Source organism: Nelumbo nucifera, chromosome 7 (genome assembly GCF_055504915.1).
Source record: "Nelumbo nucifera cultivar China Antique chromosome 7, China Antique-T2T, whole genome shotgun sequence".
Classification (NCBI taxonomy): Eukaryota; Viridiplantae; Streptophyta; class Magnoliopsida; order Proteales; family Nelumbonaceae; genus Nelumbo; species Nelumbo nucifera.
The window spans coordinates 31,523,865-31,551,612 of record NC_142655.1 but is presented as its reverse complement, the minus strand read 5'-3'; the positions used below and the strand labels follow the sequence as shown (position 1 = coordinate 31,551,612).

Below are 27,748 nucleotides of genomic sequence, written 5' to 3'. Positions count from 1 at the left end.
AAGTTGCTCGTTCAAAAAGGGGTATCTTTGTCTCTCAAAGGAAATACACCCTTGATCTATTATGGGATACAGATAAATTAGGTGCAAGGCCGGCAGATACTCCTCTGGATGCGGACCATAAGCTAGGTGACTGTATTGGTGAACCTCTGAAAGGTGTAAAGCAGTTCCAAAGGTTAGTGGAAAAGCTGATCTATCTATCCATGACCCATCCAGATATTGCCTATTCAGTTGGAGTTCTGAGCCAGTTTATGCACTCTCCTAAGAAGCCACACATGGAGGCAGCAGAGAGAGTCCTTAGATACCTGAAGAAACATCCAGGAACAGGCATACTATTCAGTAAACACAATCACCTAAAGGTGGAGGTCTTTACAGATGTTGATTGGGCAGGAGCCGTGGATCATAGAAAGTCCACTAGTGGGTATTGCACATTTGTGGGAGGAAATCCGGTGACCTGGAAGAGCAAGAAGCAAAGTGTGGTAGCAAGATCAAGTGCAGAAGCTGAGTATAGAGCTATGGCACATGGGGTGGCAGAAGTCCTTTGGCTAAAGAACCTCCTAGGTGAGCTAGGAGTTGTTGTTCATAATCCTATGTCTCTTTACTGTGACAACAAAGCTGCAATAAACATCGCCAACAATCCAGTCCTACATGAGAAGACCAAGCATATTGAGGTGGACAAACACTTCATAAGGGAGAAACTGGAAAAAAGGGAAATTTGCATCCTTTATGTCAACTCCAAGGAACAACTTGCTGATGTCCTTACAAAGGGGCTTCCGTGCTCGCAGCACAATGAGTTATGTGACAAGCTGGGCATGATAGACATCTTCAGCCCAACTTGAGGGGGAGCGTTACAGTTACAGTTACTTGTTCTTTCCTTTTTCTTATTATTTTATTTCTAGGATATGCCGCCAGGGGCATACTTGTAATTTCAGACTCTTTTATGAAGTTAATATAAATAGAAAACTGGCAGCTGCCAGTAGTGACTTTTTCCTCTCAACCGTACCTCTCTCTCTCTCTCTCTCTTTCTCTCTCTCTCTCCCAATTCCCACAAATAACCACAGTATTAATTTAATAAATGAATGGATTCTGAAATTGATATTAAACAAAGAAAAGTATGAGTATGATCTCTGCACCCATTTCCTTGTAGCATTTGAACAAAGGCTTATTTAAAACTGAAGGAAAAGGAAGAGAACAAACCTAGATTTGCAGTCAAATGCAGGGATCTTGAAATTGTTGAGACTGTTGCTGCAATGCCATCATTTCATCTATTTAATTTTGAACTGAGGAAGTGATCATTTAGTTTTTTTTTTTATGATTGGAAATGGTGACATTCATTTAAAATAGTAATTAATCATCACACACTGTCAACCACTCAGAAGTATGAGCATTGACCCCAATAAATTTCAAAAGTTACAATACAGCCCAAAAGAAGTTCTCCCTGAAGGCCCCCTGCTTTGCCAAACTATCACCCATAGAGTTGGCTAACCATAGTTTTCAATGCCCCAAGGTGAGGCTAAGTGACAAAGGGGCACCTTGTCGCCTAGGCAATGGATTTTTTTATGTAAAAAACATATATCTTAGGGTAGTTCCCTAGGTACCATAACCATATTTCCTTAATAATTATTCATAAGAAAAGTTTAAAGTTCATATTAAAGTATAGAAAATCAACATATTCATGAGAAGAAAAACAAGGAAAAGAACATTCAAAAAATATAGGGGCTGAACCCTTATTTTTGTTGTAGGAAAAGAAGAAAAGAAAAAGTAGAAGATGAAGAAGAAGGAGAATATATGGAAGAAGAAAATGTGTTGATTAGACAAAATTTTAAGTTCTTCCTTAATTATTGGTTCAGGTTTTGAAGTCTTTGAGGGTTCAATACATCATTTAGCAATGTTTGTGTTGATTAAATCCTAACAAATAAGAAAATAATAAAAAGAAATTAGTACGTAAACACACAAAATGAACATTTTAGTTTAATAATGCCTATTTTATAATTATAATCTCAAAAAATAAAGAACAAAAAAGTATTTTATAACAGAAAGTAAAAAACTGCTTGGCATTTAGGTGAGGCAAGCCTCAAAGGGTGCCTTGTTGCCTAGGCATCACATTGACAACTATGTGGCTGACCTCCTTACCCATTTGAAAATTATCCCAGCATCCCTTGCTAAGCAAAGTATTTTCCTTATTTGTTGTCTAAAAGTCCATACACCCAGAATTTTTGTCTGCAGCCACCCTATTAACAGTTTAGAAATCCCTCCACCTCAAAGTTTTGAAATCCCCATTGCTTGGCCAATCTCAAGCCTTGTAGTAGAGCCATAATTGCAGCTCTCAAAGAGTCTCCGACACCTATTGAACCAGAATATAGTGCCATCAGTCTTCCCTCCCCATCCCTGAAGACTTCCCCCACTCCAAAGGGTCCTGGATTACCCAAGGAGAAGGTGGAAGTTGAAAAGACTACTCTAAGAGATAGTTATGAAGGATGAAGATGAGGGTAGTTTGGGAATAAAAAAAATATTGGTTTTAGTGGGGTTGATACGATGGCTCTGGTGGACTTTCAAGACTTTGGGAAAGGAAAGAGGAATAATTTGGGGGAAAGCTCGAAAAAGAAAGAGGGCAGCAAGGCCCACTTGGTGTCAAGTGATGGGAGTGTTGGAAAGTCTCTTCAAGGGGTGGCCTGTGTTGGGGAAGAAGACACCACTGGGATCCACTCTCTAATGCCTTTATCAATTCATGCGAGTAGGCCTTGTGTCCCTTCCAAGGTAGGGGTTAATAAAAGGTTTGCAACTTCTTTTAAAATTGTAGTTAAAGGAAGATCACCGAGTTGTTCTGTTTTGTATGTGTATCAAAAGAAAAAAAGGTCATTCATAAGGGGTCAAAGCTGAAGATTTTTGAGAGACCTACAAACAGGATAACTTCTATTGATGTGACCCATAACCCTGGCTACAGCGAAGTTGCTCCTGGTAGTCGTAATCAAAACATGGGAAAATCGTTGGTTTAGAAACTGTGAGTCCAGTTGGGAACTCCGTTGTGTCTCAAAGCCCTGGAAATAGGGGTGGCAATTTTTCACCCAACCCACTGAACCCACCCAACTCACCCAGTATCTAGCCCACCCAACCCGCCCATTTACTTGGCGAGTTGGAAATGGGTTGATCGCCTGTTGGGTCAATTTAAATAGGTTGGGTTGGGTTGGGTTGTGGATAACCATTGGGTTAACCACTACAGATATAAGTATTAATTCCTTAGCCATTTTTTTTAATTTTCTTCATTTGAATGAAATAATTTATAATTAATGCAGTAATTTTCTATTAACTATTGACTAAAATTAGCTTTGTCTCGAATCAACACACTTCACCCAAATCAACTTGGTCTAAATATGAACAGACCCGACCACCTCAGTTCGGTTCGTTTGGGTCGGTCAGCCCAATCCAAACCCGACCCGAATCAGTACATGCCGATCCGGGTTGACCCGAATCCAACGGGATTGTTCGACACACCACGTGCTTTGCCTGGTTTGGATCGTCTAGTCTAGCCAGTTTGGTCCAACTTGACTGATCCAAATCTAAACGGTTCAACCATCCTTGATGTGATTAGCTCGAAGACAATCCAATTAGATAGTTCAAGTTGGTCGGACCAGTTTGAACCTAAGTGGTTCGGACAACCCGAAACCCGAACATAGTCAAATGGCTTCGCCGCTTGTGTAAAAATAACACCACTTGTGTAAATAACAACCACTATTACCACCAAGTTAAGACCAACTTATTTGTCAAGAGAGAATTAGTTTTTTTAAGTACATAAATATAAGATTAATGGGTTTGGGCGGGTTGGATTGGGTTAAAGCAGGTTTGGGTTGAACCCAACCCATTTAATTTTATATAACTAGGTCATTAATGAGTTGGTGGGTTAGATGGGTTGGGTTGAAGCTCAACCCAAACCAAACCCAACTCAACCCGCCCAATTGGCACCGCTACCTGGAAACAACATGGGCGACTCTGGTCGTTGTGATCAAAGCAAAAGAGAGTCAATAGAAGATCTTGAAGTTGTTTTTCCAAAGAAGAACTGTGGGCCAACATCCAAGGACCCTTCTTTGACTAAAAAGGAACTCACATTTAATGCAGATAGGGAGACTCACGAAGAAAAGGAGGTTGGCTTAACGGAGAAGGAGAATGACGCCAGTGGTTTTGCTATTGCCACCCTAGGAGACGCTACTACTAGTGGTGGTGGTAGCAAAAATGATGGTGAGGATTTCTGTTCCCTACCCCAATTTGAAGATTGAAGGAAGGTTTAGGATCCATCATATGGATGGCCGAACCATGCTAGCTGAAATTTTCCAGTCCTTCCAAGAATCGTATTCCCTGAATTTTAAAAAACTACATTCTTCTTGGATCGGTCTTGCACTGAACCGGACCAAATTTGAAATCAAACAAAGAGGGAGATGTATACCTGATACGGATACCACAAGTATAGATCCCAAGGTGGAAGTTCACGCCCAAATCAATTTCTAAAACCAGCTCCCACTGAACATGGCACAGCTTAATCTTGAAGTAGGTTCAACAACGCAATTTTTAGCAAAACTGCAATCCAACTGATTGGGTCGAATTGGGGAGGTGAGCACGAAATTTCTTTGAATTTTTCTTGTAAAAATCAGAGAAAGAACTGATCTTTATCAGTCCCTAAAGATGTAGTCAAACTAGGGTTTCTTGGGAGACAAAAGAAGGAGAAGGAGCAGAGTTGACAAGTGTTCTAGATCAATTCGCCCTCTTCTTCATTTATCTCTTTATGGAGCACTTTTCCTAATCAAATTAAGAGATTATCCAAATCTTTATTTGGATCTGGACTCTATTAAGAGATAAGACTCTTCCTCTCAAGAGGATGGGTGCTCCATACCCATTTCCAAACCCAGATTTGCCTCATGTCACATGACAACTTAAGCTATCATGTGACATCTTAGTTAATCATATTAATTATGGGCTTTAGGCCCATCATCTATATGGCTCACGACCCAAGAGTGTTGCTTGGCCAATTTAGGTTTGATTTGTATAGCGTGGGACCCTACAATGACCTCACATAAGCCCACATGGATTCAGGCCAGCCTCTGTGAAAAGGCCTGACCGAATTCACTGCTAAATGCAATGAACCCCTGAGCTCATCACTATGGGCTCAAAATGGGCCCAACATTTGCAGTTAAATGATCCTTCAATCCAGCCATCCTATGAAGACCTAAGGATAATGGACTTAAGTAAGATAAAGCCCATCAAGTAATCAGCCCTTAATGGTCTCTTACACTTAACCTCTCATCCCATAATGATCAAGCACTGCCCGATAGGGAAGGACTTCTCCCTTGGCTGCAAGGTGCAGTGTCACACTCTCTGCTCGGATGGATCTTGGGTATTAAAACCTTTTGCAAACACTTTTCAAAAAATTTAATATATATATATATTGCAAAACAAAATCTCAAACAGTTGAAATCTACTACCGAGAGTTTATGTTTCCATCAGAGAGAGTGCAAACCCGATCATTCACTTTGTTCGACAAAGGAGTCGATCCTATCACTATGATCACCCACTCAAGTGAATTCTCAAACTGCCCCAACATACCTAGGTTTTGACCCACAAAGGATATCATTGATTGGCATATCAAAAACAGCCCAATCCGACACTTAGTGTAGTACCATAATCAAGTCTAGGGGTTATGTGTAACTTTCTGGTTTTGCCTATGAATCTCCAAGGTCCAGAGCATAACTGAAAAATGGTCCGGGTTCAGTGTTTCAACCAAACACACACTACATGTGTTTCAAGTCTCATCCTAGCAACCGAGACAAGCTGCCCCAACTTCTTTGGCAACATATCAGTGTCAGCCTTGGCAGGATAAACTCCCCAAGCCTATCCAACGGATAAGAACATTCTAAACTAACACGAGTTTCATAAGTGTCCAGTTTTAGGGGTAAATTCACAGAAACATACTAATGTCAACATGAAATAATAATGTACTCTTATTCATTTACAATAAATGTATTTGTACATCAATCTGATTGGAGATAAGGGCATACACTGCCTAACAAAGACAAGGTTGTTGATGTCGATGACCTTCGTGTTTTCAAGGAAGTGGTGATCGGGAAGTTAGGCGTGGATTTGGGCAGGAGGGGGAGGCTAAGAAAGATTTAATTGAGACTGAATCCATGGCTTCCAAAGAAGTGTCTGAGTCAATCTTTATTCTCTCGGGTGATTTCTTATCACATTCCTTTGTATTTCTTTTTATTTTAATGAATTTTATCTTTACTTTTCAAAAAAAAAAAAATAAATAAAGATGTTTGTGAATACTGCAAGAAGCCTAAACATACTAAAGACCCGTTGGAACTTGGAAGCTGCATCTAGAGCTTACACTTACTAGATTTAAGAATGCAAACAGTGTTAAAAGGAATGAGAATGACAAAGGTGGAAATGCAAATGTAGCCACCTCCTTATAGAGTGAACAGGGGCATAGTGGTGAGAAGTCAATGGGAGAGAAACTAGCAGCCGCCAGGGTTGAGTATAAGAAGTCTGGTCAAATAATTAGTCACCTGGAGTCTACTACTACAGCACCTACTTCATCAAAGATAGTTCCCTCTTCATCCACATATGCCCATTCAGGTATTTGTGCTGCTACAAATCATGCTTCTATCTCTGTCAAGGGTAACATCAAAGCTTCAAAAATCATCACCTTATCCTCAGTCCTTCATGTTCCTAAGTTAAACACTAATTTGCTTTCAGTTAGTAATTTGACAAAATCTTTGAATTGCAATGTGACATTTTTCCCTTCTTACTATGATTTTTAGGACATGGACTCCCAAAAGGTGATTGGGAGTGGCCATGAGGTGAATGGGATATACCTACTAAACATGCCTGGACAAAGTCAAGTATCACCTCCGATAGCAGCTTTTGATTCAAATGTGTCAAAGTCAGTCAGTCATACTATGTTATGTCAATATCATTTGGGACATTTCTTTTTCTTTGTTGAGTCTTTTGTTTCCATCTTTGTTTAAAGAAACTAAGTTGTCAAGTCTACATTGTGATTCATGCAAGTTGCCAAAGCATTGTAGAAACTCTTATTTTGCAAATAATAAAAGATCTATAGTTCCTTTTCATATTTGTTCACTCTGATGTGTGGGGGTCATACCATTTATCTTGTATAGGTGGTTATAAATATTTTATTTTATTTACTGATGATTTTTCTCATTACACTTGGCTTTATCTTATGTGTTCCCATGCTAAAGTACCCAAATTTGTAAAACAGGTTCATGAACTTGTGCTTACCCAATTTGATACCCGCATCAAGATATTCCAATCAAATAATGCTAAGGAATATTTTAAGAGTGATCTTGTTTTATACTTTGAGAAGTTTGGGGTTATACATCAAAGTTCTCATCCTTGTACTCTAAAACAGAATGGGATAGTAGAGAGATAAAACCAACATACTATTGAAGTAGCCAGGAGCATCCTTTTTGCCTCCATGTTCCAGTGAGATTTTTGGGTGATGCAGTGATGACAACTACCTACCTTATTAACTACATGCCTTCTCGAGTCTTGGGGTTCAAATCTCCCTTTGTTGTATTGTTTCTTATTCCCTTGCGTGTCTTTGGGTGCATGTGCTACGTTCATATCCCTAGCTCTTAGAGACATAAGTTTGAACCCAAGACATGGAAGTGCATTTTCTTAGGGTATGCCTCTACACAAAAGGGCTATTGTTGTTATGGTCCCACTAGTAGAACTCATTTTGTCTCCATGGATGTTACCTTTGCAGAGTCACTTCCATTTTATGGTCATTCGTCTGAGGGGGAGCATTCCATTGAACTGTTTTCTTAATCACTGCCTCTACCATCTCCTATTGATCCTAAGGTTGAGTCTACTGTGGTTCCTTCTGTTCCAATGGCAAAGCCTTTGCCTCCCAATTCTACCATTCCTGCTCCTCCTACTACTACTATTACTCTAGTTTTCATTACTCATCCTATTGTTCAGAGGTGGTATCAGAGACAAAGGCTATGGCATGATCGGGTCATTCCCTCATCTACAGTTGAGCCTTAGACACTCTTAACCCTTGAAGAGAGGAAAAGTCCACTACCTACTCCAAAGCCTCCCTTCCCAGACTTGGACCTACCTATTGTTGTGAGAAAAGGTAAAAGGAAATGTACAACACATTGTATTTCCAATCACCTGTCCCTCATGGGAAGGAACCAATAGGATGTAAGTGGGTGTTCACTTTCAAGTATCATGCTGATGGCACCATTGAGAGTATAAGGCTCGGCTAGTAGCCAAGGGTTAAAATCAGGTATATGGAGTTGATTATATGGAGAGGGAGGAGAACCAAAGACTTCATTCCCCAGCCCAACTCCATCGCACCTCAACTCAGTCGCTATACTCCTCTCCACCCCTAATTGTTCTCAGTCGCTAGTAGTCTCAGTCCCTTTTTTTTTTTTTGAAAAAACAGGGTCTCCACCCCTATACTCCTCTCCACCCCTGACTGTTCTCAGTTGATAGTCTCAAACTCTCAGTCCCTTTTTTTTTTTGAAAAAACAGGGGTCTAGGAAACTTGGTGCCAAACTTGTTTCTACACCTATTGATGCTAACCATAAACTCTCAGTTGATGATGGTGAGCTTTTGGCAAACAGTGGAATGTTCCAAAGACTTTTGGGGAAGTTTCTATACCTTTACATGTGTGATCAGTGAATTTATGCATGCCCCTAGGGACACATATAAGGCTGTTGCAAAATGAGTTGTGTGTTACTTGAAGGGAACTCCAGGAAAGGGTATCCTCATCTCTAGGCATAGACACATGAAGCTAAAGGCTTACACAGATGCCGATTAGGCAGGTAGTATTGATGATAGATCTACATCAGGTTATTGTGCCTTGGTTGCAAGGAACATTGTCTCTTGAGTAGTCAGTAGTAGCCAGGTCTTTAGCTAAGGTAGAGTATAGGGCAATGGCACATGGAGTTTTAGAGTTATTATGGCTCAGGTCACTTCTAAAGGATATGGGTATTACACATGATAAGCCATTAATGCTTTACTGTGATAATCAAGCTGCAATCAAGGTTTAAAATGTCGATGGAAATGTCGCTTACCAAAATATAGGACATATGTCGGAAATGTCAGAAATGTCAAGGGGAAATATTGTAAAAATTAGAGACATTGTGGAAATATGCAAAGATATTTTTGTAAAATGATAAAAGAAGCATTAATACATATTTCTAGACTATTATCTTATTCCCAACCATTATATAAAGCTAAGAAACTAAGATCAATAACAAATTAGTAAATAATGATTTACTGATTTATTATACATTTTGATGTTTTTACAAGGCTATCTGATACTTTCTTTTCTTATTTTTAGTTCTGATTTATTATAAATTCTAATATATTTATTTCACACTAGTAAATAGAAATACATTTATTCTGATTTTTTAAATATTAAAGTTATAATACATTATGTTTTATTATAAATTTAATAAACTGATTCTCCTTTTTGTAGTATTAAGATTATGATAAATTCTGATTTCTTATAAAACTTAATGAATTTATTATGATTTTTAATACTAAATTTATAATAAATTATGGTTTAGTATAAAACTTATTAAATTTATTCTGATTTTTTATATTAAATGTAGAATATGGTTTATTATAAAATTTAATAAACATTTTCTGATTTTAAAAAATACTAGCTAGTTAATATTTTATTACTTGAAAAATATTTTATGTTTTATATTATAAAGTAATTAATTTATTCTTTTGTTTTTATATTTTGTTAATTCTTTTTATAAATATTTTATTTGAAATATTAAATAGAAATATTAATGGAATAATCTATATTAATATACTATATTATATTAATATAATATACGAATATCTTATATTTTTAATGTACATTAGTCGACATTCTGTCGACATAATAGGAAAAACTGTATTTTCCTTTTAGTTATTTCGACCGACTTGGTCGACATTTACGAAATATAGGAAATGTCGACCGACATAATGTAATTTTTATATTACCATCCATTTTCATGTTGGTGAGCCTCGACATCGACATATGTCAGGCGGCATTAGCGACATTTGGCAACATTTGAAACCATGGCTGCAATCAACATAGCTCACAACCCAGCTCAGCATGACAGGACAAAACATATTGAAGTTGACTGGCAAATATAAGAGAAAGGGTAGCTTCTGGAGAAGTTTGCCTTCCTTTTATTGCCTCACAGCAACAGTTAGCAGATGTTCTAACCAAGGGTGTCCCCAAGGCAAAGTTACAACATTGTATACGTAATCTGGGCATGGTTGATATCTACGCTCAGCTTGAGGGAGAGTGTAGAGATAATGGGCTGAATGGGCCTTAATTTCTTTGTTTTTCTAGTTATGTTTATGACTGTGTTAGTAGATAGTGGGCCTTAGTTGTGGGTATGTTTTCTCTTTTTCTATTGTTTTTTATTGTTGTCTTTACTGATGGACGCCCTAGTAAGAGCACTCATGTAATTGTCCTTATTTTTTACAACAAAAGAATAAAAGAGGTCATTGGGGGCTAAAAAGAGATTTTGAACTACTCTCTCTTCTTCTTCCTTTTCTTCCATCTTCTTCCTCCATCACTTCTCTCTCTTCAATCTCCTTCTTTTCTCTTGTTTCTTTTCTTTTAATTCAGATAATTGCCATGTATCTGAAACCCCTATCCAAATTTAATTCAACCCATTTGCAGCCCTAATGCAATACCATCGAGCAGGTGGTCTAGAAAAAAAGCTAAGTCATGTATGCAATATCACTTGGGACAAGTTTATAGAATTGTGATCCAAAGAAAAGATACCAAGACAAACAACCACTAGGAAAAAGAAGAATGATAAGGGCCATTATCAGTAAAATCCAATAATGTTGAAAACTTGGTTAAATCTGAATTTTTAGTTCAAAATAAACTTATTCAGGTAAACTTACCATAGAAATAATAACAATAATAATAATAATAAACACAGCATGGTTTAACTTGACGAAAGGAAAAAGGACATACCTGAGTTTTGAATTCATTAAGCAACTTAATTTTGTCTTTAACATCTGTCAAGGCAAGAAGAGTTTCCTGTGCTTTAGCTCGATCATCCCACAAAGAACTATCAGCAGCCTTTTGTTCCAATGCCAGGAAGTCTTCTTCTAAATGATGCAAACCAGCAGAGGCCCTTATTTCTTCAACACGTTCCATGATCACCTCCACTTCCTTCCTCAGTGTATAAAAATCTGTCATCAATACAAAACGATCAAATACCATTTCTACAGAAGAGATCACTGAATTATATAAAGATTAATGTGGACAACAATAACCCATCCTAAAACACCACACAGGTAGGGATCTTTCATTATACGAAAAGAGAACTATCAATTCCCAATTTGTGAAGCCTATATTCAATAGAATCCAATTCCCATGGAATTGGTCTCATTATATGACAATAGGATTTCCTTTATCCCTGCTGTAAAAAGGAGGAATGAAAAGATAAGGTATTTAACTGTAACAATCCAAGCCCCATAAACTAAAACAGTTAAAACTTACACAACTAAAATCACTATACTAGACTTGTAATGTGATATATACAATAACTAGTTACTATAAAATGGGAAGTATTTAGGCATGTCAAATCACCAATATAACTATTCCACCAAGGAAATTGATCCAAGCAGAGAACTTGCCAGAATTTTGGAAGTCCTCCAAATGTTTGTTCTGCTCATTTTCTCCCTTTTGTCAAGCAGGTACAATAAGGTTAAGCTAGATGAAAGAGGGACTCAGAGATGCTTAGAAGGTAGAGAATAAATTCTGCCAATTTCTCAGTGCCTATATTACCACATATTAGGCATTGTAAGTAGAATATCTTTTCTTTTTTGAAAAGGTAACGTATTGTATTGATCAAACTATCCAAGATACACAATCAGCCATGTACAACGAAATGCTGTACAGTGGCAATATACAAAAAGCCAAAGACTGTAAAATTAAGAACACAAAGATCCAGCATCAAAAAAAAAAAACTAGGCTGGATCCTGTGAAAAGGTTTCTTATATGCTCAACCAAGAATATAGAAGGCCCTTTAGATTGCTTTTTATAGTATCCAAGTCAGAACATTTGTTCTCAAAGATCTTCAAGTTCCTTTCTCTCCATACCGTCCGATAAGATTCCTCAAAGCACCTTCCCTCTCCTGCTCAAATACTCTCCACTCTTCCAAAAGTGTTGAACTGATTCAGAAGACAGTAATGCATCCCAAAGCACTGTAGGGCTAGCATCCATAAACTGTAAAAGAGCTTTTAGTGAATAAAAGATGATTAGAAGATTCTGAATTCTCATTGCATAAGGAGCAAGAATCATTTAACAGCATCGTTCCTCCTATTATTAGCTGATCCTTTTTGTTAAGCATTTACCAAGAGCCACTTCCACACCAGAAAAGCCACCCTTGAAGGGATGCATGATTTTAATATTCTAGCCCAAGGAAAGTAAGCTGATTGCTGCCCACCCAACCTACTTTCTTCCATTTTCAAACCCTCTCATCAACCTCCACTGTGTTTGGCTTGATTGTTCACAACAAACGTTACAAACCAAGCATTTCATCCAAAGAGTTTATTTCCCAGTCATTCAGGTTTCTTCTGAATGCAGGTCTCCAAACCACTTCATTATTTACCTGGTTGAAACAATCTCCAACTTTAGCATTTCTATTTTGTGATATTTAAAAAAGTGCAGGGAATTTCTCTTCTAAAGAAGACTCTCCGCACCACCTGTCAGATCAGAATTTGACCCTTCTACCATTTCCAATTTTATATTTGATCCCTTTCAATAAGTCAAGAAGCACTTTCTGAATGACTCCCCAAACTGCATACCCCATTGGGGTAAAGGAAGGTCACGTGTCTCATCCATCATTGCTAATACCATATTTGATTAAAATTGTTTTTCTCCATAAGTTTCCTTTTCCTGAATCCCTGATTGAATCTCCAGAGCCATTTCCCAAGAAGTGCTTGTTGGTTCTCTATTTTTCTAACTCCCATCACACCATAATTTCTTGCTATAGAGATAATGGATCGAATGGGCCTTAATTTCTTTATTTTTCTTTAAGTTATGTTTATGACTTGTGTTAGTAGGTAGTGGGCCTTAGTTTTTTTTTTCTATCAGAAAAAAATGAGAATTTTATTCAATTAAGGAATTAATACAGAGTTACAGCAGAAAGAACACAGACATTTCAACAGAACAATTTACAATAAAGCCCAAAAAAGCTGTTGCCTTTGACCTCCCTGTTCTCCTAACCCATGTAAACGAGGCATTGAGTTCCCTTTCTATGCTTACTATCTCCCTTAACAGATGTCTGTAGTACCAAGGAACATTACTGCTTGAATTGGTCCAAGATATCACTGTTTTTGAGTCCCCTTCTATCTCCAAGTTCTTAAAACTGGATTGTTTGGCGATCTTTAGCCCTAGAAGTAGAGCTAACAGTTCAGCTTTTAAAGAGTCACCTTCCCCTAAAGGTCCTGAGTACATAGCCAACACTTTGTTTGAGGAGTCTTTGATCATACCACCAATGCCTGCCATACCCGGATTTCCTATAGAGCCATCAAAGTTCAGCTTTAACTTATTGGGGCCTGGCGGCTTCCACTCCATCACTTTTCTTTACATCCTCTCTTCAGTGTGAGCCACTTCATTCCACACACTTACAATATCCGTAATTGAGATATTTTGGAAGAGCTGGTGTGATTTTACCCAGTGTGCAACTCTTATCTTTATGGCCTCTTTTGGCCTATGCTTTTCATTGAATATTCTTTGCATTTCTTTCCTCCCATATTGTCCACACCACTGCTGCCCTTGCCGATTTCCACATCATCCTCTCTCTTTTTGTTGGCTACCTTAGAAAGTTTGGACCAAAGAGGCTTATTACATCCTGGGAAGCACTCCACCTGCAACCAAAGAGAGAGCAAAGAGATTCCCATAAAAACAGTACAAAAAAGCAATGGATCAATAAACGGGGTAGGGATTCACCATCTGCAAAGCAAAGAGAGCACATATGAGGGGAGAGGCATTTATTTGGCCTCTTTTTTTGAAGCATGTCACAAGTATTTACCTTCCCTAGAAACACCTCCCAACACAGAGCTTGAATTTTTGGTGGAATGGGCTTGCTCCAAATCTCTTTCACTAGGAAATTATCACCCCCAACAGAAATTTGAACAAGGGTATCAAAGAAAGAAGCACAAGTAAAGGTGTCATCAGAAGAAGCAAACCATAATCTAGTGTCCTCCAAGAATTGAACGAAGAAAACTGACTTGAGAGCATCAAGCAAGCATATAAGAGACTCACACTCATTGTCCCTCAAACCTCTTTTGAAACCAAAATCCCAACTCAATCCAGAGTGAGAAAAAGTGACAAAGTTAGAGACTGAATATAGATCAGTCACAACCCACATCAAATCTAATGAGATTAAGAAAGATAAGATATACCTCTAGTATTGCTTTCCATGGAAAGCTCGAGGAAGATGTGGGGGCTAACTTTGCATCCCAGCCATTGTTCATCAGCCTGTGAATAATTTCTATCATCTTATGCCATAGCCTTCTCTTTCCAATGGGAACCTCCAAAGCCATTTTCCTAACAGGGAAATATTCTTGCGAACTAAGTTCCCTAGTCCTAGGCCTCCCTTTTCCTTTGTTTTGCAGGCTTGTTCCCACTTTACTAGATGATCCCTCTTTTCCTCCCCAGGTTCCCAAAGAAAATCCCTCATAAGTTTTTTTAAATATCCTGCCACTCTAGCTAGGATTCTAAAAGTTGAAAGGAAATAGACTAGTAGGTTTGCTAGAGTTGCTCTAGTCAGGGTTATTCTCCACCTATGGATAAATAATTCCTCTCCAAAGTGACAACTTCCTTCTAAACCTCTCCACCACTGGCTTCCAGAAGTCTTCAGATCTTGGATTCCCTCCCAACAGTAACCCTAAGTATTCCGGTGGCCATTCTTTTACTTCACACCCCAGAATCTCCGCTAGTTCTCTCAAACTTTCATCTTCCAAGTTAATCCTTGCTATACAACTTGCCCCCCAACCTTCAATCTGGAGAGTGATTCAAAGGAAGTGAAGGGCTCACGTAGATTTCTTATGCTCTCCTGGTTTCCTCCCTCACGAAATAGAATGATGTCATTTTCAAACTATAAATGTGTGATTGCCACCTCAAGTCTTCCTACTCTCCATCCTCTAAAAAGATTTCTCTGATCAGCCTCCATAATCATCCTACTTAGGACATCAGCAATTAAAGTGAACAGAAAAGGGTGAAAGGGGATCCCCTTGTCTCAATCCTCTTTTTGCTGGAAAGTAGTCTCTAGCCACACCATTGATCATGACTGAATACTGCACTAAACTAAGGCATCCCTTCATCCACATCCTCCCCCACTCCCCTAGCCCAATTCTCCCCATAATTTCTAGAAGAAAAGACTAGTCCACAAAGTCATAAGCCTTCTCTAAATCCAACTTTCATACCACACCCCTCCCTCTCCTCCTCCTCTTCTCTGATATATGTTCATTTGCTACTAACACCTTGTCAATAATCTGTCTTCCTTCAACAAAGGCACCATGCTGTTGTGAGATCACCAAAGGTAGTACCTTTATAAGTCTCCCAGCAAGAACCTTTGCTATAATCTTAAAGAGGCTCCCCACTAAGCTTATTGGTCTGAAATCCTTTGGAGCTTTTGCTTCCTTCTTTTTGGGGATGAGAGTAATGAAAGTTGAATTTATACCTTGAGAGATTTCCACTTCTGTGTAAAACTCGTTGAAAACTTCCATCAAATCTCTTTTGGTAAGGTCCCAACACTTCTGATAAAACACTAAAGAGAAACCATCTAGACCAGGAGCTTTAGACCTTTCCATTGAGAATACTGCTTCTCTTATTTCTTCTAGAGAAAACTCCCTTTCTAAGGCTGCAACCATATCTTCAGGCACTCGAACCAATTGAACATCTGGGGGAGAAAAACTTCTCCCACCATGACTCTGGAATATCCTCTTAAAATGATCCACAAAAACCTTGATAATCTCCTCCTCCCTGGTTATCTCTTGTCCATCCATTCTATCCTGACAATTTGATTTTTCCTTCTCCCATTGGCTAAGGAGTGAAAACATTTTGTATTTACATCCCCCTCCAACAGCCACTTGCATCTAGATTTTTGCCTCCATGAAATCTCTTCCTTCCTGAGGACTTCTTCTAACTCACAATTTAATGTCCGCATTTCCTCTCGTTCCTTGCTGCTCATAGATCTAAAAGCTTCTTTCTTATCTAGCTCCTCAATCCTTGAAACAAGTCTTTCTTTGATCTCCTCCACCTTACCATAAGTGTCCTTGTTCCACGCCTTTATTCTCTCTTTTAGACCCTTAAGTTTCCTCAAAAAATTAACCCCTTCTTCAAACCTCTGCTCCCTACCTCCTACCACCAACCCTTGACCCTTTCTACATCTCCAAACTTCGTGGCACATTGGTTTTCAGCATTCACTAGCTTCTGAACAATATTAGCAACAGGTTTCGAGGAACCAAAGGGACCAACAAAAACAAGAGGAAATTCAGAGGGGGTAGAGATCTCCCTGTTCATATCTTTTGCAAGCCCTATAGGACATAAGCTCAGGTTGGTCAGAGTCCTACGAGGATGTAATCTGCGTAGCTTCTTGGGAAGTGGGGTGATGCGATTTTGTGCTTTGTATCTAGCTACCCTAAGGAATGTGATTCACCCTTAGCTTTGATGTAAGGTTGATTTGAACCTCTCCCTTTCCATTGGTGGAAGCACTCCATAATCTGTTGGAACCTCACTCGACCCAGAACCCTTTGACAGTGATGTTTTGTTTGAAGAGTCTTCAGCAAACAGAATTTATGTGCTTAAATCTTCACTCACCGTCCTCTTGCAAGCCTTAGCCGAGTCAATACTTCCTATACTCGAAGGTTGAAAGTTTTCTTCGTCTCCTTCAAGCTACACATCGTCCCAATCACTATCTGAATCAGACTCACCACTTTCTCTATTGAACTTTGGATTTGGACAACCTGGTGTTATCGAGAGCTCCTTCCTAATCGGTCTCCAAGCTAGGGTTGTTGTTATCTATTCGACTGAACCTTGTGAGCTCCATGTTTCTTTCTGAAACTTTCTCCGAAACGTTGTCTTCGGTTGGGAGGGGGAAGCAGCTGATGGGGGCGATGATAGACCCTTGTTTTCATCCCCCATCGATCCAATAGAGCAAGGCAAAGAGTCACATGCCATATTAACATGAGCCCATTACTTCTTAATTGCTGACCAAGCCTTGCTATCTCCTTCTTCCTTCCATCACAAGGATCCTTTGACTCAGAGAAATTCTCAAACTTGCCGCATTGAGCTCCTTTCTTGCAATCCACACGAGCTATCTCATCAACTAGGCTCGAGAACCACTTACAAATATTTCCAGATTGAAATGAAAGCTTGATTCTTTGACTCTTCTTGAACTTTCTCTTGTGCAAAACCCTTAAGCTACAGCAATGCTTCTTCAAAATCACTTTGCCTCTGTTAGGGAACCTATCTCTTGAGACCCGAATATACTGTGCTATCATTATTTTCTAAATATCCCTCCAATCCCATATGATTCAAGATTCCCTAAGGAGATTCTATCAAAATTTACATTGATGGACTTCTTACAAGGGGTAAGCACATCAAAATAGTCTTCCCTCTATGAAGAAAGTACCCAATTTCTATAACCCACTTGCTAATAAATTACAGAGTCAACTGAAACTCCACTGCACATCTTCAGGTCTGTAACCAACAGAATACTCTGATATTAAAAATAACAAAAAAGTCATTGCATACAAGCTCTATAGAAGATTAAAGAATTATTTTATACCCATATACTTCAAGAAACAGTGTACAGTAAGCATCTCAACATGGCTTTCCTTGTCTATAGGGAATTGCCATAACAACTTAATAGCTCTAAAGCTTTTTGTATTTTTTTCAGATTTTTCAGATAACTATTAACTTTATTAATCCATGAATAGTCTGAATAAGGTAGTGGAAGCGGTGGAGGAGTTAGTAGGTAGATACTCTGCCTCTATTAAATTCAAGAATGTCGAGGATGGATTTTGTTGGGTGCTTACTAATGTGTATGGCCCTAATACCTACAGAGAAAGGAATGAATTTTGGGAGGAATTGTTCGCAATACGAGGTTTATGGGATGGGCCTTGGTGTTTAGGAGGGGATTTTAATGTCACAGGATATTCTGAGGAATCTAGTAATCTTGTACAGTCAATCACAACAAGCATGAGGAAATTTAATGGATTTATAGAAGATTGTGAGCTAAAACCATTTTGATTTGAGAGTATGTGGTTCTCATCCGGAATTTGGAAACATAGTGAAGGATTGCCGGAATGAGGAGTTAAGGGGAATAAAGTGGAAAGGAGTCAAATTCCATCAAAAGCTGAAGAAATTGAGAGTCAACTTGAAGGAGTGGAACAAAGATCAATTTGGTAGGGTAAAAGAACAAAAGCTGAACTTATTCACACAAATTGAAGAGCTGGATGAGAGGGAAGCCCAAGGATTGTTGAGTGAGTAGGATAGAGAATCAAGAAGGCAATTAAAAAAGGATCTAGAAGAGGCTCTACTCGGAGAAGAGATCTGTTGGAGGCAGAAGTCAAGGCATAAGTGGATTAAGGAGGGAGATGGGAATACTAGATTCTTTCATGAGTTGGCAAATGGTAGAAGGAGGAAGAACTTAGTGGATAGATTAGAGGTAGAAGGGTAGGTAATTACCAATCAGGGGGAGATAGTTGGAACCTTTGTAGACCATTTTAAAGCTATCTTTAGAAGGACTTTGAATGAGAGGGTGCCTATAGAAAGATTGGAATGGCCAAGGTTAGATGGAGAAAAAGCAAGGTGGTTAGAAAGGAACATTAAAGAAGAGGAGATCAGGAGGGCAGTGTTCATGATGGATACATCTAAGGCGCCAGGTCCGGATGGTTTTACTATGGCTTTCTACCAAGATTGTTGGGACATTTTGAAAGAGGACTTATGTGACGCTGTTAAGGAATTCACTGAGACTCATATAGTAAGCCCGGGAGTCAATGCCACTTTTTTGGCCTTAGTCCCCAAGAAACCAGATGCTATCCACCCTAAGGATTACATGCCAATTAGTTTGGTAACTAGCACTTACAAAATATTGGCTAAGGTGTTGTCTTTGAGGCTAAAAATAGTTCTCCCATCCCTAATAAGCCAAGCCCAAGGGGCATTTGTTCAAGGAAGACAAATAATAGATCAAATCCTAGTTGCTAGTGAATGTGTGGAGGATATGAGGAGATCCAAAAGAAGAGGCTTTGTTTGTAAGTTGGATCTAGAGAAGGCCTATGACTTCGTGGATTGGCAATTCTTGGTACAAGCAATGAGAAATTGTGGCTTCGGGAATAAATGGTGCAGTTGGATTTTTGGGTGTGTGAGTTCATGCCATTACTTTATCCTAGTTGATGGAGTGGTGAAGGACTTTTTCCCAGCTTGTAGAGGTGTCAAACAAGGGGACCCTCTATCACCCTTCCTCTTTACTCTAATAGTAGAGGTTCTTAGTAGAATGATCTCAAAGGCTGACAGGGAAGAAATGATTAAAGGGTGGAGGATTGGTAGGGATGGTATTTCGGTCACCCATCTCCAATTTGCATATGATATTTTGATTTTTTGTGAAGGGAGAAATCTCAAGGATCTGGTTAGGAATTTTGAGAAGGTGTCAAATCTGAGTGTCAACTTTGGGAAGAGTTGTGTAGCCAGGGTTAACTTGGAGGACAGTCAGGTGGAAGCTATAGCAAGAAGCTTAGGGTGTTCTATTTCGTCATGGCCTATGACCTACTTGGGGCTTCCGTTAGAGGCAAACCCTAGGGAAAGTAGTTTTTGGTGTCCAATGGTGGAGAGGTTTCAAAAGAAATCGACTTCTTGGAGGAAAAACTATATTTCTTTGGGGGGAAGAATCACGTTGATAAGGGCCACATTAGCTAACCTACCAACCTATTTCCTATCTGTGTTTAGGATACCACCTAGGGAAGCTAAGAAGCTAGAGAAGGTGATGAGAGATTTCCTCTGGGAGCCAGGAGAAGGTAAGAAGGATCACTTGATAAAATGGGAGATTGTATGCCGGAATAAAGAGGAGGGGGGATTGGGGTTAGGGAATTTGATTAAAAAGAATAAAGCACTACTGGGGAAGTGGTTGTGGAGGTGGCCAGTGGAGAGAGAGAGGCTCTGGCATGAGGTGGTGGGTTGTATTCTTGGTTGCTTTGATAATGGGTGGGATGCTAGAGTATCACAACAGGCAACCTTGGCAACTCCTTAGAAAGCTATTCATGGCATCCTTCCTCAATTTCTCAGTTTTGTCAGGTATGATGTTTGTAATGGTAACTCTATTCTTTTTTGGGAGGATACTTGGGCCAGTGAGGCTCCATTGAAGGACCTCTTCCCTTCTTTGTTCTCTGTCTCAAGGTACAAAAAGGAGGTTGTCTCAAAGTTTTGCTCCTTTATGAATGATCCATTAACACCGAGTTGGGGTTTTGGGTTTCATAGAGGCCTAAGGGAAGAGGAAATTGTGTCCCTAACAAATCTGCTAAGCCTACTTGATACAGTGTGTTTAGACCCTTCTGAACCCGACAAACGGATCTGGACACCCAAGCCAAATGGATCCTTCTGTTGTGCTTCTTTCTTTAAATCCATTACTCAATCTAACCCCACTCGCCCTTTCCCTTTTAAGGAAATTTGGTGTAGGCCTGTTCCCCCTAAGGTTATGGCTTTTTGTTGGGAAGTGCATTATGGGAAAATAAACACCTTAGACATTCTTCAAAAGAGAAGACCTTATCTTTGTCTTTCACCTTCTTGGTGTATCCTTTGCAAGTCACATGGTGAGGACTGTAACCATCTACTAATTTCCTGTTCATTTACTGCAGAGTTATGGGAGTGGATCTTCTCATTGTTTGGGTGCAGATTGATTAGGCCAGCGGATGCAAGCTTGATTTTTTATCCTGCTTTCCTCCCTTGGCAGCACAGAATAGGAAGAATTATGTGGAGGTGTGCAAGAGCAGCGCTGCTCTGGTCCATGTGGGAAGAAAGGAATACCAGAACTTTCCAAGAGAAGGAGAGAAACTTAGAAGAGATGAAGGACTGCATTCTAAATAGGGTGATCTTATGGCTAAAATCACTGGACTTATTTCATCATTTCTCATTTAGTGATATTTGGAGGAATTGGTTAGCAGTGGCTAATTGTTCATCTAGAAAGACTAAAGTGAGTCTAACTTGGGAACCCCCTCCTGAGAATTTTTTGAAGCTGAACTTCGATGGAAGTAGTCTTGGTAATCCAGGTCTGCCTGGGGTGGGAGGGGTACTGAGGAATGAGGCTGGGAATGTGGTTCTTATCTACTTGGGGCCCATAGGAGCTGGAAACTCCATTAGGGAGGAACTTGCAGCTGCTATCCAAGGAGTTCAGCTAGCTGTGCAAATAGGTGTGGATCATCTGATAATAGAAGGGGACTCCAAGGTGGTAGTGGGATGGCTACAAAACCCGGACTCTATAGTGTGGTGTTTTAAGAATGAAATTAAAAAATTCAACTGCCTGACAAGGAGCTTGACAGTGAGAATACAACGGGTGGGGAGATCTGCAAACTCTATGGCCGATGGCCTTGCAAAGCAAGGGGTAAACAGGGAAAGTTTATATTGGGCTCAATTGTAGATTGAATCTGTTTCCTGTTTCCTGTTTTCTGTTTTCTTTTGTCTTTCTTCCTGCTATTAGGAGAGGATGCAGCTTGTGCCTCTCCATGGGAAGCCTGCAATTGCATTAATTCTCTATTAATGAATCTTGTCTCTTTACTCATCAAAAAAGAATAGTCTGAATAAGAGTTCAAGATAAATGTACAAATCTACCAAGCAGCACATGTTAAGGGCTAGCCACTGCTGCCTAACCCTTCATTGTTCAATTTTCTTGAAATTACAATTGTCCCTAGGAAAAAAAAAGCACTCTGTTGGCCCCATTCTTAGCTAAAGAAACTGCTATTCCATTTGTATCTCTAGGTACCCATGACACATTGTCCATTGATACACTTACAAGATCTGGCTTCCCTCAAATGTTCCTACATTGCCATGGCACATTCTGCTATTGCTGCCTTTCATCCATCCAACCACCACTCTCAAGTCCCCTTCAATTATTAGTCTCCAAAAGTTCAGTAATCTCCCTATCTATAGACGATGTATAACTACTGACAGTTTGGCCCTCAGTGAATCTTCATATCCTATAGGTCCTGAATATATGGCTAGGATGCCTCCCCCCCGCCCCCCAAATCTCTAGAGATTTTACCCACTCCTGGTGGTCCTGGATTGCCTAAACTGCGTCCATCAAAATTTAGTTGATTAGACCTTCAGGTGGTGGTTGCCGATGAACCATAGACCATCAGATGGTAGTCGCCAATGAACCACAGTTTAAGGATCTAACAGTGGAAGAGGATACCACCTATCGCCACCATCTTAGGATGTCTTCCACTGAAAAGAAGCAAAGATGTCCGAAGACTTTACCCAATTAATTACTTGGATGGAAAAGCTTTCAATTAGAGAATCCTTTGGTTTAGCCTTGCCATTGAAAATCCTTTCATGCCTCTCCTTCCATACTGTCCACAAGATTTTTATGGTTTTTTAGATCAAACTTTTCGGCCCATCAATAGAGAGGTTACCCTACTCTAATGAAAAATCAAGTAAACAGAAAATGGAAAATGAAACCCCAAGGTTATCCTATCTTGGGAAGTTTAAACTTCTTTCTCTCTTTTGGTTGTAAGAAGCTAGGGATTGGAGGATCATATCCACAAGGACCACAACTACTCACATTTTATACCTACAGTCGCACTGCAAGAGATTTTAAAAGTTGCACAAAAAACTTATCCAGGGTTACTTTAAATTAATATATGTTCCCTATATTTGTTCCATTTCTTACCAAAAGTTGCTCAGTTTACAGTTTATCAATCTTAAAATAAACATAATAAACTTTCAAATGTCAATCTATATTTATACTACTGTCAAAAGTACAAATGAATTTGTGGAATTTTGATTTTTGACTAAAACGCCCCTATTAGTGAATTTGGTCCCTCTCTGATTGTGAGGGCTTAAAGTGTAATTTAAACTACTATTTTTCACCTCATTCAATTCCCTCCCATGAAATATTATATTTAAGGTATTTCCTAACATTCTTTCTCACTAAATTCTATATTTAAGGTATTTTTCTCAACAATAAATTCTACTAATTAGATCTATATACAATACTTTTTAGCAATATAAAACCCACATTTTTTAAAAATAAAACCAAAAACAAAACCTTTCTTCCATCCAAGAGACAGGCTGACAGCATAAGCAATTTAACCTTCCATGTCAAATGGATCAACTCATGATGTCGTAGTTAAATAATAAAATTCTAAAATAGAAATAGATACAAAAAAAGTAAAAATGTGAAAATTTTGGGCCCATCTCTAATATTTTATATTAATCATATTAAAGAAAAATAAGTGTGATAAATAAGAATTATTTTTATCGATGATGGAAGAAATACAAACCCAAAAATGAAATTGTTTTTCTATTTGGTGGAAAGTCAACAGTTCAACCTTTTGGGTCAAATGTGTCAAATCTGATGTCATAATTAAATAATAAAAATTGAAAAAAAAAGATAGAAACACAAAATACAGAAATCTTGTACAAAACATTTGGGCACATCTCTAATATTATATATTCATCATATTGGATAAATATAAGTGTGATAAATAAGAATTATTTTTACACATAGAAATATAGAAATTTTTTGTAGAAATATTTGAAGACTTCTTATTACTATCATCATCATCATCTAAAATTGTCATGTGCAAAGCAAATGCACATTTGCTGGTACTTCATAAGTTTCATGTTTAAACATGGATTGTTAAAAGTACAAACACTGGAACTTGCCATTGCATCTGAAAGGAAAAGATTTTGGAGCAACATTCATGCTATATAATAAAAAAGGTTAAAAGAATAACTCAAACTATGCATTTTCAATGAATCAACAGAAATATTTATAAATAATTATCCCTTTCAAATATTAAGAATTCTCTTTCTACACAAAAAAAAAAGAACTATGAATCCAAATGCTTGGCATACCTTGCATTGCCCATTCAACTATTTCGTTGCTGATTCCTGCACTTGATTGGCTTTCAGAAGTAGCATATTGTACTGAAAAAAAAAATCAGAAAGTAGAAAATGAATCGATATGATCAAATACTGAAATTTTGGAAGTCCAGTATTGATAAGAAAGTGATCATCATCATCATCATCTAAGCCTTGTGCCAACTATATGAGATTGGCTACATGAATCTTGTTTGACACCATTCCATTCTGTCCAGTGTCATATCCATCTTCAAATTATGGGTCCACAAATTATTCCTTACTAGTTCTACCCAAGTCCTTTTTGACCTGCCCCTAGCTCTTCTAGCCCTTTCAACTTGTAACAGATCACTTCTTCTAACAGGTGTTGTAGATGGTCTTCTGTGCACATGACCAAACCACCTCAGTCTACTTTTTCTCATTTTATCACCTATTGGAGCTACTCTTAGGTATCATTTTTTCTGTTACCTTTTCACTAGAGGTTTCTTGATTTATTTCAGGTACTAAATTTTTAGTATATGTGAGATATCTATTTTAGTTAGTTGGTTACTTTTGGAATTGAGATTAGATTAGAAAATTTTGGATCTTTTAGATACTATCCATTTCTTATAGAATGTAGATGTCATATGGCTTGAAGAGGAGAGAAGATGTTGGAAAAAAATACAATCAAACAAAATTGAACTTCGCTCCTGGGAGGCACTACCACCAGTACAATGCCAAAATGCAGATACCAACATAGATACATAGGGGAAACATGGTTATAACTCTCCATTTCCTAAGATCCCACACAAGGACATGGGTGCAAATCTCCCATCTAATAATCTTATGTCGTGCTTCTATACCCAATTTTTGAAGCCAAGTATTATTCCTCAATACTTACACAGTTCATGATGCAAAATTTAAGTAAACTTTTAACATGTGCAGTATTTTACAGAATTATTTGTTAAAAGATACCTTCTTGTATATTCTAAAAGCAAAAATGTTATAGTGTACTCTAAAATTGTCCATGAAGCATCCATTGTTACATCAGGTACATATCATGTCTTACACTGGCATACTACGAATGTACTGGGTATCCATGTATCATAGTCTCCCCACCTTAGAAGTGATTTATCCCCTAATTTATCTGTTTTTACTTTCAATTCCACGAGTGCATGCATCATTCAGTAGAGCATTCAACTTGGAAATGGCAGATGCACACAATCACTAAGGAGATTGAAGGCATTAAGTAGCTAATACATCAAAATATTAGAGCTGTGTTCTCGCTGACTGAAATCCTTCAAAAGATTTCAGCCATGGAAAATAAATATGATAATTAGCAGCATCAATCTTATGGGAATAGAGGAACCCATTAAAGGACCAATTTATAGGCCTTAGAGAATTAATAATAGGGCAAGCTATTGAGATATAACCTTGTTAATCCCAATTGTCTAGGATCTTGGGAGGAGAGAACTATACACAGACCTACCCTTTGGCATTTTTTGCACAAAGTGGCTGCTCTTGGATCTAAAACCTGCATTCTCATGCCTATCATCCCAAGGTTTTACATTGCACTAGGAGAGATCTAAATTGCTGCATGAACAGAGGAGATCAGATATTTTCTTATCATCAAAGTCCTCAAGATGAGAAGGTTACAAACTTTCAATAGCCTCTTTTTTACTTGAATGAAGAAGTGCTTTAATGGTTCCAGTGGGTGATGAAGTCAAAATATCATTGTAGCCAGCCTTTACTCAAGCTCTAAAAACTTGATTCAGTGTTTCAAAGTCAGAGGACCCTATTGGGGCTTTGGTTAAGGTAAGCAAACTTCAAAAGTGAGAAAGTATCAAAATCAGTTTGAGAAGTTGGCCAATCAAACGACTAGGTTGCCTAAATCAATTCTTAAATTTTTTTTCTCCAAATTAGATGATGAGATATGACTTGATGTTCAAAGGTTTAAATTGCAATGAAAAATTCAAACCTAGGCACATGTGCAAGATGTAACAATTGTTTTGATCGAGGAATATAGGCCAGATGATTATCAAAACGATTGTGACTTAATGTCTCCTTGGGACAAGGTGCATTTTAATGGAGGGAGAATGATACATATCATTTTCTTTTCCCTTTACTATTTAGATTTCTTCTATTACAATTAAGTAGTAAATTTCTAATTCGTTTTAATTATCTGTTGAGTCAGTAAGTTAGTTCTAGAATTGAAATTAGATTAGTAGCTTTGAATTCTCTCCCCTTCTTATGGCTTTAAGAATATAGAAGTAGGAGAAGAATTAAGCATTTCTCTCATCAAAAGGTTACGAATTCTGTATTCGGATAGAAGAACAAAAATTAATCCACCCACAAAAAAAAGGAAAATCAAAATGATCAAATGCTGAAAAGTTACAAATGAAACTGTAAAATCACAGAGAAGAACGAAAGAAAAGTCCACCACCATCAATAAATGGAAAAACGGACTTTGCTGAAATAGATTTTAGCAGCAGAATGCATGACATTAAATAGAAATTATAGAATAGTCACTAAATGTTCAAATAAACGGATAGCACTAACAGATATAACTTAAAGAAAAATAAAACACAGCATCGCAAACCAACTCAAAACAGTGAATAGTTTATTCAAACACATACACATACGTCTCCTTAGCCTTCAAAAATACAATGAAGTAAAAAAAATAAATAAATTGACAGGTGAAAGATAATATAATACAACAATAACATGAATTAAAAAACAAAAAAAAAGAAAGTAAAGAGGAAAAAAACAAAGAAGAGTAGGAAAATTCGCTCACCAGAGTGAGAAAATTGAGATGGAGCTGACAGATTTCTTAAGAAAGCGAAGCGAGAAAACAAATGAGGACGAGAAAATGTGATCTTAAGTGGTCTAGATTTGAAGCTTAAGTAGGGAAGAGACGTTGAAAGGAGTTGCAGACACTCCATAGCATGTACTAGGGAGGTGGAGAATCAGGTAGAATCAGCGTCTCGCACCACCAAAAGATAGATAAAATAAAGGGTAAATTGCTGAAACCTCCCCTGAAGTTTTTCGTTGTTGTTGAAACCTCCCTGATGTTTGACAATTGCAATCATCTCCTTGAACTTTCATATAATTGCAAATAAACTCTTCTATTAGCATCTTCTAAAAAAGCTATGAAAATGTCACAAATACCCATACAATTACTTATGATAAAAGTGTTTATTTTCGAAATTTTCTCTTTATATGAATTACTATCCTAAACCCTTTCTATCTCTTTTCATAAATTGATTTATTTTTCAAATTTGCCCTTCATATCAATTGTTCAAAAGTAAAGTTGAAATTTTAAACTCTCTTTCTTTTTGTTGTTCATAAAGTTTATATTGTTTTTTTCATATAAACCAACCTCAATAGTGACTGTATAAGTATTTTGGACATTTCTGTAGCTCTTGTTAGAGGATTCTAACATAGGGGATCTACGTAGGCGTATCAGAATGTTTGGGGAGGTGATTCGTGCCATGCCATAATTTGGGCCCAGGTTGCAAAGCTGGCTAGGTCCCCAAAGCACAACCCAATCAAATAGCTTCGATACCAGGCTGGCATGATACGACACGCAACAAATATAGCCATTGGACCCCTCTAATAGCTATATTTGCTTTTCTTTGGGGT

At 38.1% G+C, this 27,748-nt stretch overlaps 1 protein-coding gene across 2 annotated transcripts in view; it reads right to left on the bottom strand.

Annotated features, from left to right (window-relative positions):
- HCF109 (high chlorophyll fluorescent 109) overlaps window positions 1–27,099 on the bottom strand; it is a 65,516-nt gene extending 38,417 nt beyond the window's left edge. Inside the window, exons 1-3 of one of the 2 annotated variants that reach the window (XM_088890985.1) lie at window positions 26,901–27,099; window positions 24,125–24,196; window positions 11,012–11,232 (exon numbers count right to left, since the gene is read on the bottom strand). In XM_088890985.1, the coding sequence (XP_088747111.1) occupies window positions 11,012–11,232; window positions 24,125–24,196; window positions 26,901–27,048 (441 nt within the window). In that variant the 5' untranslated portion in view covers window positions 27,049–27,099. The remainder of the gene's footprint in view (window positions 1–11,011; window positions 11,233–24,124; window positions 24,197–26,900) is intronic. The other variant, XM_010260205.3, reaches the window with a different exon arrangement.
- Between the last annotated feature and the right edge of the window lie 649 nt (window positions 27,100–27,748).